Here is a 17,551-nt window from a genome sequence, read left to right as displayed (position 1 = left end):
TCTGCGTGAACGTTGATCATTTTTTTCTAGGGCTCAGCGGCCCATGACAGGACTCCACTAACAGGACAGTCTTTGTTCGTTTAACTTGGGTAGAACCAAAATAGAACACAGAGCTCTTGCTTTATTTCCTGCTATTGGACAATATAGGTGGTCCCTCAAGCCAGGAAGCAGAAGCACCTAGACTCTGTCCAGAATGGCTCAAGTATGTGCACAGCAAGACACCTCCTGGGGGAACAGGTTTGAAGGAAGTTGACTCACACATGCAGCACAGGCCTTGCTTCCGAACACCCATCAGCATGATGTGGCAGAAGTTGCAGTAGGTGGGTTTCTTGAAGTGTTTCATGGTCCAGGCGTGCCTCCCGTCCCCCTTGGAGCCCTGCAGGGACACGAGGAATGAGATGCTGAGCAGGGAGCCCCACGCTAGCAGAAGCCAGAGAAGACTCTTCTATATGGAAAACAAGCTAATCATTTGTTTAACTGTTTTAGGGACTCTTTCAAAAGAAGCACATATCAAAACAAAGTCCTTTGTTTTGAAAACTAGCAAATATTACAAATTATGTCCGAATAGGAATGTATGTATGGGATAAAATAAGACCTCTCCTACATGGCTAACAGAAGTGTAAGTCAGAACAGACTTTTTATCTGTCTTCTATCTCTCTATATATATCCATCCATCCATCCATCCATCCACATCCTTTAAATGTTTGTAACTTTTGACTTAAAAATTCCCCTTCTTGGATTTCATCCCAAAGAAAAAATTTTTGAAAGTCGGATGAACATTTTTGTGCTCTGCCACATGTTTAAACCAGCATTATTTAAAACTGGGGTGCCTGGGTAGCTCAATCGGTTAAGCACCTATTAATTTCAACTCATGTCATGATCTCACAATTTATGAGACCGGGACCCATATCGGGCCCAAGGCTGACAGCATGGAGCCTGCTTGGGATTCTTTCTCTCCCTCTGTTTCTCTCCACCACTCCCTGCTCTCTCTTTCTCAAAATAAATAAATAAGCATTAAAAAAACTTCAAAACAATGAGAAATTGGAAATATCCTGAAGGTCTCAAAATTATCCCAAGGTTAGTTGTGGTACATCCATGTGATTTATCAGCCATCAAAAAGATACTAATAAGAGTATCTAATGGCATTGGAATATGCTCATGACACAATGCTAAGTGAAGAGAGTAGAATGCAAATTTGACAATATAATCTCAGTTTAATATAATAAGATCTTTGATGGGAAGAAATGTCACTAAGCTGCTAACTGAGGTTAGCTACTGTTAGTACTACAGATTTATTTTTATCTCTAATTTCTCCTTTCTTCTGCATTCTCCAAATTTTCTATAGTGAGCATGCACTGGTTTTGTAATCAGGCAAAAGTAGTTTACTGAAAACAACATATTTCTTTCAACTTCCTGTATACAGATAAAATAGTTAAGAGACAGAGATAGAGAGAGCGTTAAACTACTTCCTCCTGAATTGGCAAATTCATCCTTATCCACTAGATAAGCCAAGCCTCACACTATCACACAGCATCCCTGGGACACCAGATCTTGCAGCTTCTAGCTCTGGGAGCACAGCCTTATCAGAGGCTGTGGCTTCAGGAATATGCCTCCATGTACCCTCATGGGCTCCGTCAAAACACTAATACCCCTGGTCTGGTCTTAAGGGCAATCAGAAGTACTGTGATAAGGTAGGGAGGATTGGCAGCCAGGAACATAGAGACCAGGGTGCCAGACTCACACCAGGTTCCTACTTCTGGGCACCTCTGGTTTGGGCTGGTCACAGCAACCAGATCCATTCCTGGGCCCAGATTGTGCTCCTTATGGTCTCTAGAAAAGCCCATCTGCCTTTCCAAATGCTGGTCTCCTTCTGGGGGAAGGCTAAGCATTTCTCTTCTCACCACCTCAAAATCCTGCTTCTTCCAAGATCTGAGTTTTATAGAATTATAGTCTTTTTATCTAATGATTTCCACTTTTTGTAAACAGATTGACTAATTGATTAAATGATTCATAAAAAGACTGATTCATCCATTAATTTGATAAACATCTAATTCAGAAGATTTTTATAAGAATTAAATGCAATAATGTAAGTAATGCTACTAATCCAGTACTTACCACCGTGTGCATGAAAACTTTTATTAAGTTCCTCTCCCTGTTAGACACTAGAGAACGCAAAATAAGTGGAGTGTTTTTTTACCTGCCAGGAGGCAGACTTATACCTATACCAGAAACAAAGAAAGAGGGTCTTGGAGAAGTTATATAAATAATCCCAGACTATAAAATAACAAGGAACTGATTTAATAACTGGGGATCTTGCTTGCCTGACCTTTCATCCCTGTCCCCTGCCTCTACAATCCGGTTTTCCTTCCTGGAGAGAAGGGGAATTACAGCCCTCTTCAGCAGACCCAGCTGTGTCTTCCTGGAGCCTGAGTGATGGTCACTTTACCTGAAAATACCTTCATTAACTAAGTTGGCTGACTTTCCTTTTCTCAGATACTATTTTCGCAGATACAGGGTTAGAAGCGAAAGGACGCAGAGGAAGGATAAAGCGACATTTCTGCTTGGGTTATAGCACCATCATGTGGCCCTTTCATTTTTGCAGGATGTGGGAGTCACCTCCTCGCTGTGAATCAGGTGCTAGGGTGCTGTTGCAACGTCCCCTGGACATGGACTCTTTCTCATATGAATGTGTGCCATTCAGAGATTTTCAGTGTCCACAGGTGGGTTTGGAAAGAGCCAAAGGAGCGGTGTGATTTTTAAGACACTGAGGAATGCTTTACCTTTAGAGTCCTGAGTATTCGATGTAAATACTTAACAACTTAGTACATATTTAGAATTAAATGCATAAAACTTTTGATTCATAAAAACCACATTCGCATTTGCTTTTGTCTGCCACTTTATTGATGTACATTATGGTCTTCTACACGGCTGGTTTGGCATTTGGAGGAGACACTGAGGGGAGTGGTGAAGAAATAGTCTGTCTCTCCCTCTTCCAGCCATAAGACAGTGGCTCCATGCAAAGAGCTGTGTGGCGCCCTGGACTTCAGCAAGTCTATGACAGAATAGAAAACAGAAATTGCTTCCTTTGTGATTAAAATGTCTCATTTCCATTCCTATGTCTCAGAGAAAAAAAATAACAGGTATGCTGGAAACACCCAAGGGGAACTTCCACTTTGATTCAAGTATTGAGAGCAGATAGTATGTCTTTCTTATCTGAGCACCTCACATCCTAGCTCACGTGGATTATTGCACATGGAACATTCTAGGTAAAGAGTCACTGAATGAGCACTGTGATCCCCTGAAATCTGGAGGTTAGCCTCTGGTATTAACTAGGTATGTGTCCTTGGCAAAATCCCTTTACCTCTCTGGCCCTCAGTTTGTAAAATGCAGAGACTAGGCCACAGATCACCAAGATCTTTTCCAGCTCTGACTTTTTGGATCCTAAGGAATAAGGAGGCAGTTGTATAGCTCCTGGGTCCTTCATTTCTAGTTAGCACTTGGAAAGACCTGGACGTGCCAAGGTGACAGCAGGATTCTTTGTTCTTGAGTGTTGGGAATAGAGGCTTAGGTTCTGAACTGCAGTCCTGTGTTGCAGAACTGTCACATGGAGACATTACAGGTAACTCGGCTGAACTTCCCATTCTTCTCTCTGACATTTCAGTAACTCAAAGTGTCCACAACTGTGCAACGGTCCTGGTAAATGCTGAATGTCACGATGTGTACTTCTGGTTCTTGTCCTTCCTACCTTGTGTATGGAAGTTATTTCCCTTGCAAAATAAGCAGACTAGGACAGAGGCAGGCATATACTACAATGGGTTTCACATGAAGCCTCTACATGTGTCCCCTATTCGTGTCAAACTGGCAGATTTCTCTAATACACTGTGAACTTTTGGTCATTTAGGTCTTTGACCAAGCTTTTTCTCACAGCCATAAACTCTCTCTTCTATAATATTTCATCAGCCAAATCATATCTACCTTGAGAACCAGATCCAACATCCTCTAAGGTCTTTCTCCCTGATCTTTATACTCAAGGATGAGATACCAGAATCCCACATGTACTTCTGGCCAGGGCAAACTACCTCCAAGTCTTCTTCCTACTGTCTCACTTCTAAGTGTCGGAGGTTTAGAAAGCGTGGGATCTTTGGAGTCAAGTGCAAATAAATTCTGGCTCCTCCTTTGCTCGTTAGGCCTCAAATCTATTTTCCATCTATATAAATTAGGAAAAAATATCTATCTTATTTGATTATTTTGATGGTTGAGTAGATACCATCACAATGCCCTCCACATTCCAACAGATTGGTATTTTTCCTTCCCCTCCTTCTTTCCTTCCTTTCTTCCTCAACTCTCTTGGAATGTTTTAACCTAATTTGTGGAAAAGACAGAATTCTCCCTTGATTTTTCCTCCCTTCCTGGTTGAGTATAATCTTCTGGTGGATGAACCCTGTATCTGTGTTCCTTCCCAGTGCTCACAACAATATCTTTATTTAGTTATAATTTAGCAAATGTCCTCTGTCAAATGAATGAATTATATGCCAGGCACTAATCGGTAAAAAGAGAGGCCTTTGGGCTGGCCTAGAGCATCTGGTGTGTCCACTGGGAAGTCTGGGGCGGAAGCCAAGGCCATATAGAGATGTGAACTTCCACATGGAGCCTGATGCTTCTGAAAGGCAAGAGCTCTTTTGCGCTCAGGCTTGCTGACTTACAGAGTCATCCATGCCCAGCAGGACCAGAAGTGGGATGGTGGTCATCCCTCCACGGACCCACTCCTCTAGAGACACAAAGCCGTCCTGGTCGTAGTCCATTCCTTGCAACATCTCCTCCAGTATCTGCAGAACCCAGAGAGCAACAGTTGTCCACATTCATCCTGCACGTCCCTACCTCCTTCCGTCTCCTTCTTTCTCTTTTGCTCTGCAAAGAGCAAAAGTCTGGTTTGTGTTTTACCCCTCTGCCCTCTAATTCACCATGAGCAGAGCAGTGAGGGAGCAAATGGGGTGAGGAGGCCAGGGTTCCACTCCTGGCCCGGCCCTGCTCTGACTCTGTGGCCTTGGGCGAGCCACTCCTATGCTCTGGGTTCTGCTTTGCTCATCTGTAAAATGAAGATAACATTGCTATGTTTGTAGCACTGCAGTGAGGGTAAGAGAAAATGTATATCAAATATCTAATCTAATATCTGACTCATAGGAACACCCCAGTGTAATTGTTACTATTAATATTATCTGGTAATTGAGAAAAATCTTTAAAATTTTTTCTAGCTCTAAATTCCTTGAACTCCTGTTATAAAAATTTAGCTACGGTGGAAAGGTTAAGGTGTATTATTATTAGGTAATATTATTTGAATTATATCTTTAATTTTTCCTGTCAGAGAAGTGGGAGGTCAAGGTATAGAACCCCAGAGAAGTTGCCTATATGAAGCTAAGTCTGGGAGAGCATGCACAGTAAATATTTGTATCCAAGTCCTGAGTCCCGCTTTCATTTTGGAGGCTCACGTGGACCTCACCCCTTGCTTGTGGAAACTCACAGGCCTCAGCTCCGTGGGGTCCCATTCCAGATACTGGGCAATGTGAAGCATCTGGTTGACAATACGATCCATCTCCTGGAAAACATCAAGAGGAGAGAACCACTAAAGATGTGTTTTCAAGAGCAAGATTCAAAGTCCAACCTCATGGGAGGACGGGCAGGGTGGAGCGTAAGAAGCAACAGTGTAACATACTGGCATTTCATAAGGAGCTCACCATTTGTTTCTGCTCTTTATTTCTACCTTAATTATAAAGCTCTATAGAGAGTAAATGCTCAAAAGAAGCACAGAACATGGATAAGCCAGAGGTATGGAGAAAGCTCACTGAACGCTGACCTCTTCCTGGACCCACCTGGACTTCCCTTCTTCCCCAAATCTGTGCTTTGACCCAACATAGAAGGTACCCATGTTTTCCCCTTCTTTGTGATTGTAGTTCCCTACATACATACATACAAGCCAAGGCAGTTCTCTCCTCTTTCTTTTATCCCTCCTCATTCCCACAGCTTTAGCAACTTGGGATCCATCTATACCTCTCAGGGGTCAGTTTCAGTTGGATGGAGGGTCACTAGGTTTGTTCTAGCTCATGCACTATGATTTAGATTCCTTTGGGGGATCTCCTCCGTTTCCTTGGCATCACATCCAGCCCTGAGCCCAGGGCTCTGTGAATAGGAAATTTATAAGGGCTACATTTGCATGGTGAGTGAGCCTTTTATTTAGTACCAAGACCAGGCTTTATTTAAAACCTCACAGAATTGTTGGATGCTGATGAATGAGTGCACCAAGAATCGCATGGAAACATGCTGGACTGAAAAGGTACTGCATCTCTTGGGCACCACTGAAGATGTGCAAAGTAAGATTGATCTGGGGAGACACATTAGTGAACTGAAGCAAAGTTCAAAAGTGCTACCCAAGGGGTGTCTGGGTGGCTCAGTTGGTTAAGAGGCTGACTTCAGCTCAGGTCATGATCTCTAGGTTTGTGAGTTTGAGCCCCGCCTCAGTCTCCATGCTGACAGCTTGGAGCCTGGAGCCTGCTTCAGATTCTGTGTCTTCCTCTCTCTCTGCCCCTGCCCCACTTGTGTTTTTTTTCTCTCTCTCTCTCTCTCAAAAATAAACATACATTAAGAAAAAAATTTTTTAAAGTGCTACCTCCACCAAGTAGAATACTGGGTCAAAACAAGCCAGCTAAAACCCAGCAGGGATTTAAAAAATTATATTTTATTTAAATTTTTAAAAAATTCATTGCAAAACTGTAGATGAGGCAGTAAATTAAGATGAGGAAGTGGCAGAACCGTGGAGACAGGGCTCAGCAGAATTTCCAATGGAAAAGAGCTTATGGATCTAGCTGGGTCCAAGATACATTGATTAAAACAATGTGATTCAGGAACTGAGAATTAGATTCCATCATGGCCTGTGTGAATGGGTGGGCATTTTCAGGAAGCACAGTAAACAGGTTTTAGAAAGACTTTGTTCTCCTCATGTCTACCTTTGTCAGGCCACATGTGGATACTTAAAGAGTCAAGGAGGAGTGGATTAAGTTCCATGCCATATTTTAAGAATGGCATGCACAGGGGCACTGGGGTGGTTCAGTCAGTTGGGCATCCAACTTCAGCTTAGGTCACAATCTCACAGTTTGCAAGTTTGAGCCCCATCGGGCTATGTGCTGACAGCTTAGAACCTGGAGCCTGCTTCGGATTCTTTGTTTTCCTTTCTCTTTTCCCCTTCCCTGCTGTGCGCTCTCTCTCCCTCTCTCTTTCCAAAGATAACTAAACAAACAAACAAACAAAAAAGAAAGGCACTGACAAACCAGAGGTTGGTCAGAGTGGTTATTTAAGGCTGCCTTATGAGAAACAGTGTAGAAATTGCAGAATTTGAGCTTAGAGAAGATCTTTGGGTAGATAGGACAGTATCTTAAAAAAGTGAAAGGCCCATTGTATAGGACTGGTATTCCATTGGTCAGCTGTCCTGGTCCGCTACACAGGGTAGAAGCAAGCAGAGGAATGTAGGGAAGGAGCTGAAGGCTGGTGAGTTTTGGCTTCCCTGCTGGGTTGGGGGGAGGGGAAGGGAGAAAAGAATCCTGTTTTGTGTTGAAAATTTCTCTGGCAGACTAGAGGTCCCAGCAGTGCAATGGCCGCCTCAAGGGAGAAGGTGAACTCTCCAATCCTCCCAGCTTTCACACACAGCCTGGGCATCCATCTGCCAAGGATTCTCCGTAGGAAGTTGAAGCAGATATTTCTATTGGGACTCGCTTCCATCTTCCAATGCTGCCTTCCAAACAGATCTGGAATTTAACCACTTCTTACCAGCTGCAATGCTTCTACCCTGGTGCAAGCTAGCATCACTTTCTGCCTTGTTTATTCCAGTAGCCTCCTAACTGGTATCCATGCTTGAGTCCATACAGTCTGGTCTCAACAGGGCGGCTGGAGTGATCTGGTAAAACTGAAGTCATGTCACCCCTCTGCTCAAAATCCCAAGTGGTTCTGCATTTCTCCAGAGTAAAAGACAAACTTTCCCAGTCCCCTCTACAGCTTGATATGTTTGACGAACTCTCCCCGAAAGCACCCCTGGTCATCGCTTGTCTGATCTCATCTCCTTCTACTTCTCACTCTGACCTCCTTACTCTTCTGCTCCATCACTCTGGCCTCCTCACTAACCACCCACATCCCGAGCCCCCCGCAAAAACCCCTGTCCTTGCAGTTCCCTCTGCCTGGAAGGTGCTTCGTCTGGATATCCCCACGGCTTGGCTTACTCCCTCGCCTCCTACCACTCCTTGTACCGAGGCCTCCTGAGGAGGGAGACCTTCCTTGGCTCCTCAAGATAAACATGCAGCCCCCTCCTCCCAGCACTTCCTTTCCCTCCTTCATCTTTCTTCCAGCGCACACCTCTCTCTGACACATGTCTTGCTATGCTTTGTAGTGTACGTGCTTGCACTACAATGAAAGTTTTCATGAGGGCGTGGATTTTGGTCCAGTGGCCTCACTGATGTAGCCCCAGTGCTCGGAGTAGTGCTTGACATGTAGCAGAAACTCAATAAACATGCGTTCATCCAATGCTTGACAGTCTGTGATTCTCTCGCGGTTCCCTGGCAGGATAGGACCCAGAGCATTGCAATGTGGCTGTAGAGATGTCTTAAATGCATCCTGGCGTTTAGAGGACGTTAGGATGATTTAGTTGGTCTAATGGATTTGTTTCCTTCCTTCCCCGTGGGGCTGGTCTGACTCAGTCGCATGTCCCCCACCCTCACAGCCTTTCTGTTAAGGAGTCCCGTCTCTGACACTGCTGGCCATGAGCACAAGGCCTGTCTGGTTCTTTTTGCCTTCCACCCTCCCTGCTTTTTCCTTCTCCATCCCTCCTTTCACCCCATGATCCTATCCTATACCTGCCTGTTCCTGGGGGAGAGTGAGGGCAGGTCTCAGGCCTTCCCAGGTGCCATGGGATGGAACCATCAGCTCAGAGCAGGAAGAACCAGACCCGTAGAGCTAGTACCCTGGGTATGAGAGGAAGACTAGGAAGTTAAACTAGGTAAGATACCAAAGCATCTCCCCATTTTGAGATTTTGTGATCCCGGTGTTCTAAAATGTAAAAACTAGATAGAGTTCATTCCCCCTGCCCCCCCTCCCCACCCATGCTGGCACTATTGGAAGTAGTCATTTTTTGGGTGGGGGAGTTCTACCATGATTTCTGCAGCCCATACTGACACATTGCTATTCCTATAAAGATGGAACTGGGAGTCTTTAGACTCTTCCTCTACCCTGCTCCCCTCTCCTAGAGATTTTCTTGGTTTCAGGAAGGATATTTGGAGGGAGAACTTACCGCCTGGTCCAGGAGGCCATTCTCATCTGAATCATAGAGACGAAACATGACTGCAAGAGAGACAGAGGTGAGGTTCAAGATGTCCTCTAGGCACCAGGGATGAGCTGAGACTTTGACGTTCCTGGTCTTTAGAGGAGTTCTGTCACTGGGGCAAAGGCCATTGCAGCCAGCTCACCCACCCTCCCAGGCAGAGTCTGACTTCTTACCACAGGGTGGGGAGAGGGAGGAGAACCAAGCCGTGCGGCCTCCGGACCCATCTAAGCAATAACTCAGGCTGATGAGATCCAGGTCACAGTATGATTCCTGGTGGAGCGTGCGTATCTCGCAGCATCACTAGAACATGACTCAAAGCAAATGCCCAGCTGATGGCGGGTAGAGGCTCCCAAATTATAAATGGGACACTGCTTCCACTGTGCACAGAAAGAGTGTGGACTTAAGCAGACTCACATCTTGGCCTTGTCCTACCATCCCGGGGAATCAAACAAGTCATTTAACTTTGTTGGGCCATGTTTTTCATCTCTCAGATGGAGATTGTAACAGTTTCTTTCTCCTGGGTTTTTTTTTTTTTTTCCCAATGAGGATTAATATGTAAATGATAGGCCAAGTTTTTTCTCAGTAACAATTTTTAGTTTTTCTATATAAGATATAAAGTGTACAAGATATGTATAAAACAGTAAGAACCTTAATACCTTTAAAATGTTCATAAAAGAAACATGCCAAGAAAGACTACATATGTAGTAAATATTTTTGCTAGCCTTTTCAATACTTAGAAAGACTTTAGGAAACAATTTTTGACAACCTAGTTCTCTTAAAAAAGATATCCAGAGAAGTTTAATTGACTTGCTCTTTTTCTTAACAGCCCCATAGCAGGCAGAGAAGTTCAAGATCATTTCATTAACCTCATGATTTCAGGCCAGCTATGATTACTCTAAAAATCGATATTATGACATCTAAATGTTTTTGACCTCATTAAAGATTTTAGAAAGATTGAGTTTATGTAATACAGACTTCTATTCCTGTGCCCTATTCCTAAGTCACACAGTACTTGGAATATAGAAAGCACTCAACAACTATTATTTGTTTTTACTTTCTTTCATTAATTATCATTTATATATGGCACTTAATAAGTATGATGTACTGTCCTATGCACTTTTTCGTTACTACTCACTTACTCCCCATTAATGCTATTACATGAGTTACCATTCCAGAAGCTACTGTATTTATTTTTCTAAAGTGTCAACATGTTATTCAGAAGCATCCTCTATCATGTTCTAGCTGTAGGGAGGTGATGCAGGATATGGAAGTTCTGGGAGAGAAATTTAGGCAAAGGACTAAAATTTTCATTTCTGGGAACCAGGAAACTTGCATTTTGGTCATCTAAAAGGTAGGGATCCTGTGTGATCTCAGAAGTAAGCAGAGTGGTGAGCAGAGCTGAACTTGTCTTCATTTTCCTCCAATCCCTGAAACCTTTCATCAGTCCTGCTTTTTCTGTGGAGCCTCCCCTGACTTCCCCTTCCCCCACATATCCACTCTGGACCTCTCAGCATGTACCCAAAGGTCACAACACTCCTGCTAAGTTGCCCGTTTGTTGTTACATCTTTCTATATGTTTTAATATCCCTGAGCCTTGTCCTTGTTCAGTTGTGTGATCCTGGTGGGATTCTTAAAAAGTAGGATCACGGCCTTCCGATCCGATTCTCCGTGAATCTCAACACCCTGGTCAGACGAACTCAGCAAAGGAGGCTGACTTGCCAAACAGATGGTTGAGTGACATAAAGAAGGACAGACCTTCCCAAAACTGTTGCTCCCAGACCATAGGCCCGGATAACTCTAAACAGAATTCTCTTGGTCCTACCAGGGACAGAGAGTAGAACCATAAAGTATAAACATTCAGCTTTTTAGCAGCATGGCCTTGGGCAAGCATTTACACTTTCTATGCTTTCTGATATGTAAAATGAGAATAATCACACTGACCTTCTAGGGTTATTATGAGGTTAAAATGAGATAATGCATTTAAAGTGATTAGCAGAGGGGCACTTGGGTGGCTCAGTGGGTTTCAGACTTCAGCTGACGTCATCACCTCACAGTTTGTGGGTTTGAGCCCCGCATAGGGCTCTGTGCTAACAGCTCAGAGCCTAGAGCCTGTTTTGGATTCTGTGTTTCCCTTTCTGCCTCTCTCCCCCTCATGCTCTCTCTCTCTCTCTCTCTCTCTCTCTCTCTCTGTTTCTCAAAAATAAATAAACATTGAAAAAAAATTTTTTAAATCAAGTGATTAGCAGATATAAGGTATTCAATAACGAGAATTATTATTGTTACTGTATTGATGATAGGTAGGATTTCAGGCTATAATTTCCAAGAAGATACATGTTTGGTTATTAAAAAGGAAAGCCTGTTTTCAATCATTAAAATCAGGGGAAGATCTGTATTTATTTGGTTTCATTAAAAAAAAACAAGATTAAAAACTCAACAGGCCAAATGACCAAGTTTCTGCAACAAAAAATTATGAGGAAAAAATATGCAGAAGATTAAAATAGAAGAAACTTAAGAAGCAATGGCAATATATGGACCAAGTCTGGATCCTGATTCAAACAATTAAAAATATATAAGATAATTGGGAAAATGTGAACACTGACAATATTTGACATATAAACAGTGAAATGAAATTGAGTCACTTAAGGCAAGGGGTTTTAAAATAGGGTCGGAAGGTCATCAAGGAGATGGGTGGAACCGTGAACTCTGAATTGGACCAAACTGCAAATATTCCAAGGACTCAATTCTAGCATCTGTAACTTGCTACAGTAAGAGTCTTTGCTTAGTGACAGCCTCAGTAACCAATTATATTCAGTCAAGATTAGTCTTCTGGCATCAACACCAGTCAAAATTCTCTGTAAACAACATATACAAGCATTCCCTTTTGTCTTTAAAAACCCTCAATTTCTCTTCCCTGGGAGGGGCACTATTTGGCTTGATGCCCAAATCTGTGTTCTCCTAATTGCTATTCTGAGGCCCTAAATAAGTACTTTTGTTTTTATATTAGTTTTGCCTATTTTTTCTCTGAACAGACAATAGTCAGGAATCATTGTCTTTCAATGTGATAATGGTGCTGTTATATTTCACAGAATAATGGTGCTGTTATATTTAAGAAAAAGTCATATTTTTGAGATATATACTAAAATATTTACAGGAGAACTTACATGATGTCTGAAAGTTGCTTCAACATATTCTAGGGCAGAGGCAGGTAGAAATAAAACATGACTGGGTATAAGTAAGTAATTACTGAAGGTGGCTGATGGGTACATGGGAAGTTCATTGTGCTTTATACTTTTATCTATGTTGGAAATTTTCTATAATAAAAAGTTTTTAAAAATGCAGTTCCTAGGGGTGCTCGGGCACCTAGTCAGTTAAGCGTCTGATTTCGGCTCAGGTCATGATCTCGCTGTACCCAAATTCCAGCCCTGCACGGGCTCTGTGCTGACAGCTCAGAGCCTGGAACCTGCTTCGGATTCTGTGTCTCCCATTCTCTCTGCCCCTCCCCCACTCATGCTCTGTCTCTCTCACTCAAAAATAAATAAATATTAAAAAAAACTTTTAAAATTAAATGCAATTTCTTTTTATTGCCATTACAAGACTCAGTCTGAGAGCCACTAATATGAAAACATCTTCCACATCCTCTCTAGTAATTATGAACAAATATAATGCCTAAAACTCAAAATCCAGCTGAATCTTGAAAAATAATTTGACATTTCACTTTAAGCATTAGTCAAAAGAAACATAAATCTGCTACATTTGCCACCAAATTGGTACCTAAGACTTGCAATTATTAACACCTCAAAACTATGGGTGGCCAGTGAACTGTTTCACTTTGGTTTGGGGGAGGGTTAACCTTTGCCAGATACTTCCTTGTTAATGTTTGAGTTTTACTGACTCGTCTTATTATTAACTGGAATTTTGACTTCTGCTATGATGTGTATGTTTTTCCCTTTAATGTCTACTAAGGTCCCCAAAGGAGCCAAAACAATGTACCTTTTTCAACAAGGTCGTATCATCTATTTTTAAAAGTCTGCCTGGAAGCTGACAGAGGCCAGTAAGCCCAACCCTGTAGTGCATCTTACAACGAGACTGCAGGCTGTTTCAGCTCTGTGGGCTTTCCTTTCTGCCACCAGCTATTACTCTCTCCCTGAAACCAACTTTAAGGAGCACTGGGAAACCAAGATCAACTCCCTTACCTAACTAGCCCTTTTTCTCTAGAGGCCAAGAAATGTGGAGTAATGGTGGGTGATGAGATGAAAATAAGCTTTAAGGAGATAGAGGCTGATTAGTTCTCAAGGGAAAAAAAAAAGATTTTCTCATAGTTAAAGAGTTGTTTTGGGCACAGAACAGGAGAAGGAAGACAAATGTTGAATATCCTCCCTTGAAAAATAAGAGAAGGTGACAGCTTTTTGGTTGGAAGCTTTCAGGAAGTTCTGCCAGCAAAAAAGGGGAGGCTTGACCTCTTGTAGAGACTTCTCCCCTTTCCAAATCCTGGTTCTCAATACCAAGGTCTCCGATGCACTTCCCACTCTCCATACAACTGGTACTGTGTCCCAACATGGATTCCAGGAAATGTTCAGATCACTGCTGGGGACAGGACAGAAACACCTTCCCCAAGCAGGCATCACCAATACCCATGATCCCAGATCAATCTCTGACATGTTTAGAATGAAGGACAAGACACTAGATCTTCCTCTAGGAAAAATTTGAAGGCCCTTGACAGGGTGGACACTTACATTCCAGCTTGTCCTGAGGCCTCCCCATCTCCAGCAGGGACAGGTAACACACGACATCCTTCAGGTACACGACGGGGGATTCTGAGCCGGGAGACGGAGCAGCAGGATTTCCCGGGGAGGCTGCAGCCACCTCATCTTTCACTGGGGCCTGCTTCTTGGTGATCTTTGATTCTGTGATAGGCAAAAGGGAACCATCCAAGAGCACTTAATGTTTAGTAAATATTCAACCTCTTTTGTTACTCCATCATTTTCTCAGTAGAGAAAGTGTTGGTTAATTAAATATGGCCAAATCAGTGGCCCTAGAAATCCAGTTTGTAGAATTCAAACTCTCTAAATGGACGCCATTCTGACCCTTTTAAGGATCTCCTTCACTGTAAGAAATTCACCTACACCATGTGAATTTTCAGGGAAGATGACAGTGACTTTTAGTAATATCAGTAGCCAACAGGTAAATGTCATTTAAAACTAATTTTGGGGGAAGACACTCAATTTGTAGAGTTAATTTTGGCTGGCATTCCAAAATCCAGACAACTGGTCATTTACCAGTACACCATTTAACAATTTTCTTCTCAAATACAATTAAAGATAAAAAAAAAAAGATGAATATTCAAAAGAGAAAACTGTGATCAACAATCAATAAACTTCCAGGCACTCGGAAGAATTCTGACTAGCTGCAAGCCTCCTCAGTTGGATTAAGAAAATGAAAAAAGTAGTTCATCATACTACAGGAATAGAGTAAGTTTTCCCTCTGGAGTTTTCCTTCTTTTAGGTTGGAAAACTCTGTCTCTCTTATCTTCTTTGTCTTCTAATTCAGAAATATGAGGTTATTGCTAATGAGAAACTGGCAGTTATATTTCACTGTATGAATTACACTTTCTTGAGGCACTCTAAGGGGTATCTCTCTTCCCCTGGCCTCTCTAGATCCATGCCCATTAGAAATAATCCCTTAATATCCAGTAAGAGGGTGCAATTCACAGAAAACACAGGGAAAAGTAAGAGGAGGACTGATGGTGAAAAATCCACTTAGGTGTTGTACCACTAAGTAGTGGAGTGCCGAACGTACAGACAGAGGGAGAGACAGCCTGATAGCAAGGCCAGCTTCCAGTAATGGAAGGCAATGCTACCAGTATACTTTCTATTCAGAAAACCGAAGTGCCAAGCAAAGGCAAATGGTAGAGCTGTGCAACATGAAAGCCTCCCAGGTGTTAGGGGATAGGCTGGGGTCTGAGAAGGGAGACCACTGTGTCACTGTCACACTCTGCAGGCCACAAAGGGCCCTGTGAAGAGACCAAGATGGAGCCTATGAAACAGCTGTAAAACAAGGAAAGGAAGCTTCATGCTGAAGTCTCAGAAAACCAGATCTTTGGAAATAATTTCCTACTTGACAATACCCTCAAAAGGTTGCAAGAAGATATGTTAAATAGGAGCAGAAAGCCTCAGAGGGGTGAGCAAGTTGGGATAAAAACACAATAGGATGAGATAAAAATAAGGATAGTGAGATGGGGAAACTGCAATAAAATTACATATGCAACACAAGTATTAAAATCAGCACTGGAAGAAAAGTTATGAAAAAAACATAGTAATATAAAAGACAAGTGTGAGAAATCCTTTGTACTAGGTAGCCCATTATACCTCAAGTTACTGTTCTATCCTCAGATTATCCATCCATGAAAACACTATTATAATGACTTCTATTGTGACTAAATTGGGATAACAGGACCAGATTTACTCTTCTACTGAAACAAATAAAAAACTAGACAAAAGATATGAAACAATGGACACTAAATGTGGTAGCACCAAATGGTGATCCCAAGAGACAGAAAACAAATGAGATCAGCCTCATAATGCCACCTCATACTGTTCAGAACGCGTTTCTAGGCTGCAGCACAGGTAGGGGAACCCAGGAAGATCCTAGAAGTCTCTCTGAGCTGCAGAGATAGAGCGTGGAGCCTGGGGAGCCCAAGGTGGCTAGAGTTCACAGAGGAGGAAGCTTCACAGAGAGAACTCCAGAGACCTACAAAGGGTCCCCTGTGAATAATCAGTGGAGAGTTCTGTTCCATTATTCAGCTGAATAACAATTAGTACAGATGAAGAATACCGGAGGCCGGGGAGAGAATCAGTATTAGAGGCAGTAGTCGCCGGGATGCACAGAGAGCCAGGAATAGTGTCTATTCTCACCAACCAAAGTAGAAAACCCCTGTAACTCATGAATCATTGGGTAGAGTACTCGGATGAGTTTTGCTTTGATTGTCAGGTGAAACTAGCAAATGCCCTTCTGGTCCTGGCTAACAAACCTTTAAGGTCAAACTATTTCCAAGTAACCTAACTGTTAGGTTAGGTTTTTGCTTTTCAAAGCAAAGCTCAAGAATTTTTAAAGGAATATGAAAATATCCAATACCCAACGATGTAAAATTTTAGCAGCTGGCATTTAACAAAAAACTGACAGGTATGCAAAGAAGCAAGAAAATATAAACAATAATAATGAGAAAAAGCAATTGAAATGACCCAGAAATGACACCGATGATATAACAGACAAAAGCTTTAAAATACTTATTATAACCATATGTCCAAGAGGCTTGAGGAAATATAATACATTTTAAGTTAGAATAGAAGATATTTAATAATGCCTGCCTACATCAAGTGTCTAGATACGATATGTGAAATGAAAAAACACATTGAATAGGATTTATAGTGGATTAGACATTGCAGAAGAAAAGATTAGCCCGTTTGAGGCACAGCAAAAGAAACTATCCAAAAAGACTAAAAAAAGAAAAAAAAAGAATAGCATATCTGTGAGCTGTGGGACAACTTCAAGTAGTCAAACATGTAGTTGGAATACCTAAACAGGAAAGAAAGAAGTAGAAAAAAATTGAAGAAATAATAGCTGAAATTTTTCCAAATTTGTTGGTATTTGATAAAAACAATAGAACCTCAGATCCAAGATTCTCAGTGAACCCCAAACACAAGAAATATAAATAAAACTATATCAAGGCGGGGCACCTGGGTGGCCCAATTGGTTAAATGTCTAACTCTTGATCTCAGTTCAGGTCTTGATCTCAAGGTCATGAGTTCAAGCCCCTTGTTGGGCTCTGCACAAGCATAAAACCTACGTTAACAACAACAACAGCAACACAGTAACAACCAAACCCCAAAAGCTACATCAAAAACATTATAATCAAGTGGATTAAGTAATTATAAAAGAATTCATAAAGGAAGCCAAAAAAGAAAAACAACACCTTATGTAGAGAGAAACAAAGATAGAATGGCAGTAATTTTCTCATTGGAAAAAAAGTGAGCTGAAAGTCAGTGGAACAACATCTTTAAAACACTAAAGGAAAAAAAAATCTGCCAACCTAAAATTCTTTACTCAGTGAAATATCTTCAGGGAAAAAAAGGTAAAATAAAAAATTTTTCAGATGTACAAGACTGTATAGAGCTGCATTACAAGAAGTGGTAAAGAA

General features: G+C 41.9%; 1 protein-coding gene across 3 annotated transcripts in view; it reads right to left on the bottom strand.

Annotated features, from left to right (window-relative positions):
* The window catches only part of DGKG (diacylglycerol kinase gamma), a 210,241-nt gene that overhangs the window by 124,665 nt on the left and 68,025 nt on the right, over positions 1-17,551 (bottom strand). For all 3 annotated transcript variants that reach the window (XM_029939689.1, XM_029939690.1, XM_029939692.1), the window contains exons 6-10: positions 14,091-14,261; positions 9,326-9,375; positions 5,519-5,593; positions 4,704-4,826; positions 259-376 (exon numbers count right to left, since the gene is read on the bottom strand). In XM_029939689.1, the coding sequence (XP_029795549.1) occupies positions 259-376; positions 4,704-4,826; positions 5,519-5,593; positions 9,326-9,375; positions 14,091-14,261 (537 nt within the window). The remainder of the gene's footprint in view (positions 1-258; positions 377-4,703; positions 4,827-5,518; positions 5,594-9,325; positions 9,376-14,090; positions 14,262-17,551) is intronic.

The sequence above is a fragment of the Suricata suricatta genome, chromosome 5 (genome assembly GCF_006229205.1).
Source record: "Suricata suricatta isolate VVHF042 chromosome 5, meerkat_22Aug2017_6uvM2_HiC, whole genome shotgun sequence".
Taxonomy (NCBI): domain Eukaryota; kingdom Metazoa; phylum Chordata; class Mammalia; order Carnivora; family Herpestidae; genus Suricata; species Suricata suricatta.
The sequence above is the reverse complement of the archived record's forward strand: the minus strand, read 5'-3'. Positions and strand labels throughout refer to the sequence as shown.